This window comes from Rhamphochromis sp. 'chilingali', assembly GCF_963969265.1.
Source record: "Rhamphochromis sp. 'chilingali' genome assembly, chromosome: 15".
NCBI lineage: Eukaryota > Metazoa > Chordata > Actinopteri > Cichliformes > Cichlidae > Rhamphochromis > Rhamphochromis sp. 'chilingali'.
The window spans coordinates 12,235,735-12,244,644 of record NC_137942.1 but is presented as its reverse complement, the minus strand read 5'-3'; the positions used below and the strand labels follow the sequence as shown (position 1 = coordinate 12,244,644).

Genomic DNA, 8,910 nt, shown 5'->3' with positions numbered 1-8,910 from the left:
ACTTAAGATTTAGGCATCGAGGGGGCGTCTCAGTTTGGTCTGTGGCTTTGATTTGATTTTGCGAAGCTAGGCGAAGGACTGGATCACGTGTTAAGAATTATTTCCGTGACAGGATGTTTACTCTAATCAAGGGTTGAACGATAATACTAATAATAATAGTTGTTGCCAGTTTGTGTTAATCTTAAACAATAAACAAAAAGCTACCTTTCCGACCAACTGGACCACACTTAATACCGAGTGCGGGCGCTCGTTCCCGTTCAGGACTGCATATTCCACCTTAAAAACGCCTCTCGAGTAAAACTTTTCGCTCTAACTCCCTCGTTCCACCTTAAGCGCAAACGCAAACGCAGGAGGCGTAGAGCGAGGTTTCCGCTTCTCAGTAGGGCTCGGACCGCGGCTCACGAAAATCACCGTGTGTAACGCACAAGGTTGACGCACTGAGGCACGAAAAAAAAAAAAACGGGGAAAAAAGAGAGCAAAGCAAGCGAGCAGAAAAGATGTCTGAATCCAAGTACCGCGAGTGGATTCTGGACACTATCGACTCGCTGCGGTCTCGAAAAGCCCGGCCGGACTTGGAGAGGATTTGCCGAATGGTCCGGAGACGACACGGGTCCGAGCCCGACCGAACCTGCGCAGAACTGGAAAAACTGATCCAAGAACAGACCGTGCTGAAAGTTAACTACAAGGGCTCCATTTCGTACCGAAACGCCGCCAAGGTTCAGCGGAGAAGCAGAAAAAAAGAAGATGTGTCGTTAACAGCGGCTGCGAGAAGGAGCGCCGTGGAAGAAGCTAGTCACTCCGACTTGAGCAACGGGGACAGCGCTTTCGGTCCCGCTGACCAGGACGAGGAGGATTTGGAGGTATGTGGAGGCTGATGCTAGGAGGCACGTTTTCATTGTCATGTCACCTCACAGAAAATTAACAGGTGGGGGGATTGAACGACCACTGTTTGGTGTGTAAAAATAAAACATGTTTTGCCGTGTGTGTGAGAGTGTGTAAGGGAGTGGAGGGGGACGGTGAAGGGGAGTGATTTGCAAGTGCACCCGAAACTGCCGCAGACGGGGAGCGGCGGTTGGACCTCGCTCGAGCGCTGCCGAGGTGGAGAAGGGGAGGGGGAAAGAGAAAAAAACTGAAGGTGCGCGTGAAGGGAGCGTGTGGCACAATTTTTCTTTCTTTTTTACACAGCGCGACAGTTTAAAAGCGCTTTAAATGGACGGCGTGAAAGCGCAAACACGGGACGGGGAAAAGTTGAACCGTCCTGTTCGTCCGCAACAACCCGAGCCTCCATTATCGGCAGCAGAAAGCGCTTTTCAAGCCCCAAACTCGGCGTTGAGGGAGGGGGAGGGGGGTGCTGTTAAGGTTCCGCAATGACAGTTGAGGTAGCCCGGAAGTTGAGAAAAGTTTACTTTCATAATAATGGCATGAAAACTGTGCCCCGCTGGTGGGAATTTTATTTCGAAACGTAAGTCTGGATGTGTGTCTCTTCATTCTCTGTCAACGTGGGAGTGGGTGAAGGAGGAGGAGGAGGAGGAGGAGGGGGGTGGAAAAAAAAGTCTCAAACACTGCGAATGTAGGAACCTGACGGGGGGACTGTGGGTCATTGTTGCATTTTTGGTTGTTTTATGCCAGGGAAACAAACGGGGCCCGCTGTTGTAAACAGTGTCGCTATAGCCGTGTCCTCAATCATATTTTTGACCGCCCATGGCTAGATTTCCACCGTTAGCCTCGGTCTATACTTCAAAATATGCCCATCGCAATGTGCAGTGTGCTAAAACAGACACAAAATCGACTGCAAGCGGTGACAAAGTAGTTACATTGTGGGTGCAATCACTTCATTTCACCAAACTGCGTTTCTTCTTCGAGCGATGGACGATTGCCGACGCAGTGCTTGAAGTCGAACCCCTAGATCCATTATCGGACGCACTGCCAAGCCCGGTCACGTCCAACGTCGTGGTGTTAGCTGTTTTTTTTGTTGTTGTTGTTGTTGTTGGTTTTTAATTTTATTGCTCATCACGTCCCGTACAGTGGCGACATCTCGTCTCTGTGTCTGCCAGCTGTGCGCCGACAGTATTTTAGGAGGAAAATCAGCACCACAAAGCTCTGAAATATCCAAGAGCCGGCAGAAAGCTGAAGTAACATAAAGCGACCGCAAACTGTTCGTCCGGCGCTAGATGGCGGATGCGCCCGTCCGATTTGGGTTAAGCCGAGATCAAATTGTTCTGTGAAAGGCGTGTGTGTTGCTACAAGACCGACTATGCGTGAATGCTTTGAACAGACCCCTCTGCGGGGTGTTAACCAGCTTTTGCCAGCATACGAGGGGGTCAAATGTAGACAGTGACGTGTCCGATAACGGACTCATTCGTGTGACTCTTTTCTGTCCAGTCGCTTTTGCTGTAAATCGTTGACCCGACGCAAAGTCAAAGTAGACTGGTAATCGCGTCGTCCGCTGCTCTTTCTGATCGGAGGGCTGTCCGTCGAGTTAAAGCTCGGCTTTTATCTCCGACTGGTCCGCCGTGCAGCGAGCGGCTCGGCCCTGGAAAGCTCTCTGTTTTTCTTTCATTTGACTATTTCCCTTATTTACAAAAAGAGCACAGACACAAAAACAAGGTCTATACCGCGTCTCCCAACTCCATGCGCACTTTGGAGGAAATTTGAGGAAAAACAACAAGAGCATGAACAAAAAACGCCTCCCATCGGCCCCTTTTGTGCTCTCGCGTGTTAAAATTATCAATCAAGTAGGCCTCTTAAAAAAAAAAAAAAAAAAAAAACACGGGGACGCACAGAGTACGTCGGCGGCTCTGAGTGTTTGTGAGCCGAGATGTAAATCATGTTGGGCTGAGATCCCCAGGGGCGTTATGTTTTTGTGACCGTGCCTCGGTGAAAGTTGTGAGAAATGCAGTGCGACGGCTGAATGCCGTTCAAGCGGCTCTTTCCTCAGGAGCGGGGCGGGCTTTCGTGCGCTCATGTGCTCGACTGCTGGGTCTCGGACACGCAGTCGCACACGGCGTGATTTTTCACTCGGGGCGCCGTCGTCGAACCGCTCCAGCAAAAGGAATGTGTGCGTTCGTGAGAACTCTTAGCTGCCATGAAAAAAAGAAAAGACAAGATTGTGTTTAAATGTTTTAATGCAGCGGGGTACATGTTTGTGACGGGAGGGCTCGCACTCTGCGGAGTGAACGCTGTACCGCGGAAAGGGACGGAGGCATTCAAAGGCAATAATTTACCACCACCGCGGTCAAATTGCGACATCAGTACGAGCTTGCCTTCATGTGATACCCTCAGCCTACAATCAGTGCCTCTCAGTGTTCCCAACAATACCTTACAACCTTGTCGGGCTCAGCAGCTTTTTTTTAAGTTGCTGCTAATAACAACTTGATGTCTCTTCCTGCTTTTTGTCCCCTCTCATCCAAATGAAGATTTAGAAACATCTAGAAAGCTTCTGTGCAAATGTGAAATCACGTTTCCCCCTCTGCTCCTGTGTTCCAGGCTGACACCTCTATAGCTATGGACACAGACAGCAATGCAGACGAGGAGGGGGGCGATGAGAGCCGGGATGGGCAGGAAAGACCCTCACCCAGCCACACACATGAAGATGCCACTGTGCACTGTGCCCCCGTGCGAGCTGTCTCTGCTCCCTGCTCTCCCTCTGGCGCTAGGCCCGGCCCCGGGTGCAGCCCTGGCTCCGCTCTGGACTGTGCCTCTTTCCAGAAGGCTGGTGAGAGGCCCAACTCCTTGCCCCCCTCCAGCCCCAGGGCCCTTGCACACAATGACTGGGCTTATGATTCTGCCGTCTGCCCAGCAGAGCGCCAGCACCCAGGAATGCAGAGAGACAAAGGTATTCACGGTGCTACACACAGAGCAACGTGCGCACAAAGCACTCTAATATCAGTTTATGTGCAAGCTTACGCTCAGCTTTGCGCTGGATATGAAAGAAGTCGATGGGAGCTTTTAAACACCTGTGTAATTATTTGTGGGATGTTGACAGTGACAACTGTAATGTAAGCCAGACACAGAGATGCAGGGGAAAATAATATATTCTCATAGCTTAGTGATGATCCAGTCTGAGGCGCATTCATCCATTTGGCTGTCATAAATTTCTCCTATTAGACTAAGTAGAATTTGGCAGGTCAGATGTGGACGATAATCAGCGTATAATTGGTGTTAATTGGCCCACTCTGTGTTAGCAGTGGCCATGAAGCCAGCGGCCCAGTCTGTAGCTCCTGCCCCCTGCGCTGTAAACAACGTAAAGAAAGATGATGGAAGCAAGGTGGAGGACAGAAGCGTCTCGTCTGACCAGTTGGTGCCAGACTCAGCAGCACGGCCGGTAAGGGCCTGTTTTTTCCTTTTGTGACTAACATCTGTATCTGTCCTCTGCTTCTTTGATCCCTCTGCTTCCTACCTGACATTGTCATGTTGAATTCATCTTTGTTCTCTCGTGTTTGACCAGCAGGATGAGACCAGGAATGCTTCTAATGGGAGATCACAAACACTGCCTTTGCTATCTGACAACTGTGAGTTACATAGTTTTCTCTTGTTTGTTTGTGTTTGTATAGCAGGCTTGCAGCTTCTATCTCTTTTGCAAAGCTTGACCACCGAATCGTTCTCTCACTTTGGAACATGGTTTCTAATAGAAAGGGAACTTAAGGAGGTTAACTAAATGTCAACATAATGGGCATAAAGGCTCCATTCTGGTTGTTATTTGGCTTTTTGTACCAGTACTTGCCTTCAGCATTGCTTACGATCTTTTGACTGCTTCACAAGCGTGTGCTGCTACCTGCTGTTCAGCTAGTACCCAATCTAGTTAGAGGTCATTGCAACACTTTGTCAGGACTGACTTGTAGAGATGGGATTTTTAGACTGTCCACAGATGCATGATATGAAGAAAAATGACTACATTACCACCACATAATCAATTAATGATTCAGGTATATCTTGTGGGCTCTTATTTTCATTCTTCCTTAAATTTGATTACATTTATTCCATCCTTTGTGGTGGGCAAAACACAGAAATCTCGTTTTAAAGTCTTTCAGCTTTTATCACTTTAACTTGAGACTTAGCCAGCAAAACAAAAGATGTTAAATGACAAATATATGTTCTTCACCACCACTGTTAAGTCATCTAGGCCCATGGCGATCATTAGGTGAACCTGATATGTTGGTACATTCCTAGTAAATCTGTGTTTGCGGGAAACAGTGAACTTTCAGATTTACTAAGGATCTGAGTCAGTTTTTAGGGTTAAAGTTTCTGTCCAGAAGAGACAGAGGCTTCCATTCTTGGTAGATGCTAGTGGAGGTCTTTAGTGTGTAAAAATGAATGTAGTTTGTTGTGTTTACAGGGAGAAACCTAAAGGTAAAACACCTCAAATTGACCATGGTAGTTCTTACTGCTAAATACCCAATAAGCTACATTGCAAGCCAGCTGTTAACCGATGCCTACAGTAATACAAAATCTGACACATAGATATAAACTGCATATGTGTGGGGTGTCATCTAAATCTGAATTTAACTAATCCTGAAATGGGCTTAGCCAGGATCTAATGTCTCCAATCTTTATCTAAAAGTGATCATTGCAGATCCCTACTTTATTTTGTTCTCTGTTTTATTACTTCAGGGATCTGTCAGTGACTTTACTCATGCCTGAATATCAAAGTGAAACCTGCATTTTTCTTTCCTAAGTGAGACATTGCACACTTACAATGCACAGTGGCAAAGCTGGCATGGAGTTTGCCTTGGAGGAGCGGTACCCATCTAAAACATGGCTGCGTCCTCGTCATGCATCATGTGTATGACAGCAGGCCTGCCAGCATCCTGTGAAAGTGGTCCGGTGTAATAAGGGGCTGTATCAACACTCATTCACCGAGCCCTCACCTTACTGAGGTGTGAAGCAGCTCTAATAGAAAAACATACCATAACTGCAGACAACCCAGTATGACTACAAGAAGCTGGTCCAACATCGCTCTGCTGGATATCAGCGGAATGAGTTTGCACATTTAAAACTGGAGCTGCTTTTTTTTTTTTCCTTGAAGAAGATAAGTTAGAGCTCTGTTTTTCATTTTAAGACTTTTCTTTTTTTCTGTTTGTTACTCATAAGAGCTCAGGTTCAGTTCACTTTTTATGAATGAGCTGCCCTGCGGTCGATGCAGATATCATCTGCATTTGAGGAATTTTTACATTTATTATAATGTGATTTCTGTTTGTCAACAGGCACATTTAAGAAGGCAGACACATCATCCTTAACAGCAACTGATGACAATCTTCTGAATGGTGGTAAAGTGGATGACGTGTGAGTATCCTGTTAAAAAAAAAAATATATATATATATATATATATATATATATATATAAGTACAAAATACAGCAACTGGCAGGATCTGAGCATTTAGCCATAATTACCTGTCAGCCATTTAATCTGCCAGCCTCAGCTCAGCATGCAGATAGTCCTTGACGGTGTTTGGCCCACACTTTTTGGCAAATTGTCCAGATTATCAGTTCACCTTTGCTGAGGGACAGCACTTAAAATAATTATAGTAAACTACCCTGTGGGTCATGTAAAAGCTTGAAAATGAAACAAAACAAGACATTACCTGCACACGGATGCCATATTGAGGTTTTGTGACTCTTCTTGATTTATTTTTAAATCCTGTAATCCACCAGGTCTGTGAAGAAGGAGAAGATGAGCCAGAACTTGTTGCAGTGGACTGTGGCAGATGTGGCCAGTTATTTCTCAGCTGCAGGATTTCCCGAGCAGGCTGTCGCTTTTCGAACACAGGTTAGTGCAGCGGTACAGAGCTTCTACAGAGAGCATTGCTCATACATCAGAGTCAAACCTAACATACTCCATCACTTCATGGATTTTGTTTTAATGTATTATTTTTTTCGAGGCTCTGTATATACACTATTCTTTCCCTCCACGTTCTTCAGTTTTGAACAGTGCAACAGGCACTGTTCAAAACTGAAGAATGGTGCCGTTGGGTTAAATACTCAAAGCATATCTTTAGAAACCCAAGCGTAATTCTAATTAAATTCTTTTCCCTCTTTTGCAGGAAATTGATGGGAAGTCTCTTCTTTTGATGCAGCGTAGTGACGTATTGACCGGGCTGTCCATCCGACTCGGCCCTGCCCTCAAAATCTACGAGCGCCATGTAAAAGTGCTGCAGAGGACCCATTTCCTGGAATGCGAAGACCTTTGAAGTGGCGATTGACATGGCAGACTGCTGCATTGACTCAAACTTCCATTTAGCGCCCCCTCTCACTACTGCCCACTTTCATATACAGTATGTGTAGAGGGTGTGTGGTGGAGGGTTTCGGTGGAATTGACTTTCACTGTGAGAATGACCAGAAACTGAAACACAGTCGTCCTACCTCTCATTACGGTCTTTAGTTTTCAGATGGTTTTCATTTCACTCATTGCAACCCCGTTATGGAGGGAAGAGACCGCTGCATTCCGAGTGTTTTAAAGCGGTGCAGCAGCAACCTTTCTGCAAGAGTAAAACACTGGGAAAGTGAAAAGTTTAAGCCTTCCAACCAAGTGGACCACCTACACAGACATGGCTGTGGACACAGTGCTGTCGCAGCTTTGGATGTCCCCTCTGTGTCTGTTACCACACATTCTGTTTACCCAGAAACTGTTAATCACAGAAAACAAAGCACAGCAATTGTGCAGTTTGCTTTTTTTCCCCCTTTAATTTCTTTTTATTTCATGTGATGAGTGCTGGAGAAGTCAGACTATCCAAGTACCTGCATTATTAGGGCTGCCCTTTATATCTTGTTTTTCTTTGAAGCCTTGATAATCAGCAGTGAATAGTTGACAATTTTATAACTAAAGCATCATCTGACAGGTGCTGTGCAGAGAGAATGAACAGCAGGACAACAATGGGAGCTAGAGCTCCATTGCAAACCAGTACTTTTCATAGTTTTTTTTTTAACTTGCTAAATAGGTATGAAAGTCACTAATTAGCAGCAGTGAGGTGAACTAAAGCATGACAATTACTGCTGAGAGTCAGATGCTGTGCACTCAAGCTCAGATCTTATGGGTTTGTGTTTTTTCCACATTGAGAAAGAAAAAAGTTCCACCTACACGATGAATAAATATCCGAGTATTTGGGTGCAGCCCTAATCAGCAGAGTCTGATTCCTAACCTATCATTGCCACCAGTAGCTGCTGTTTTGGATTATTTCTTCAGTACCTTTTATAACACTGAGGCCCTTTTCAGACATGGGATATGTGACATTGGTGTCTAAGCGACTGCACTGTCATTCAAACGTAAGCCACTTTCCTGTTAATATTCCTCTCGATTTCATTCAGACACACCCGCAACAGTGACGGAGGCCCGCGGCACACGTGCATCGCAGAGGAATGTTTTACTGCGAATCAGGTCCGGAACAAAGTGTCAATGTCTATTTGTTATTGCTCTTTAGGGCATTCTCTAGTGCATGTCTGAAAGGGGCTGGAGATATAACCAACACTTGAGCTGATATGCTACAACCTGAGGGGTTTTTTTTGTTTTGTTTTGTTGGTTTTTTTTCTCCTTGTATTGTCTTAATTAAAAATGACTGTGGTCCAACAATACAGTTGCACTTTGGGGAACGATTGCAAATAGATGTGACCAGAATATGTGCAACCTAAAGGAACTTGCTTTTACACATACACAAAATAAACCTGCAAGAAATGTTGTTGTAATACTGAATATATTGTGAGACATTCAACGGAGCTGCTCAGAATCTGTTTACAAACAGATATCTCGATGAAATGCAATATTTTATCTTCTCTTATTCCTTTATAATTTTGTCTCGTCTCTCTTTGTGTTTTGATCTAAGCCAGCCACTTGAATTGTAACATTCCACATAATGTAGTCCGCATCTCCAGTGTATTTCCCTCCACGTTTTATCTGTAACACAACAGACACTTTTGCGG

The 8,910-nt window shown here is 45.4% G+C and overlaps 1 protein-coding gene across 3 annotated transcripts; it reads left to right on the top strand.

The window, feature by feature from the left end:
- The first annotated feature begins 365 nt into the window (after positions 1 to 365).
- Positions 366 to 8,896, top strand: samd1a (sterile alpha motif domain containing 1a). Of its 3 annotated transcripts, none has more exons than XM_080904888.1 (7): positions 366 to 860; positions 3,487 to 3,835; positions 4,188 to 4,324; positions 4,448 to 4,511; positions 6,204 to 6,282; positions 6,652 to 6,766; positions 7,041 to 8,896. In XM_080904888.1, the coding sequence occupies exons 1-7, from the start codon at positions 498 to 500 to the stop codon at positions 7,185 to 7,187; spliced, it is 1,254 nt and encodes a 417-aa protein (XP_080761014.1). In that variant the 5' UTR covers positions 366 to 497; the 3' UTR covers positions 7,188 to 8,896. The 3 variants fall into 3 exon arrangements, with proteins under 3 accessions (XP_080761014.1, XP_080761012.1, XP_080761013.1); XM_080904886.1 differs by having other exon boundaries at positions 4,185 to 4,324; XM_080904887.1 differs by having other exon boundaries at positions 4,185 to 4,324; positions 4,451 to 4,511; positions 7,041 to 8,895.
- The last annotated feature ends 14 nt before the right edge of the window (positions 8,897 to 8,910 follow it).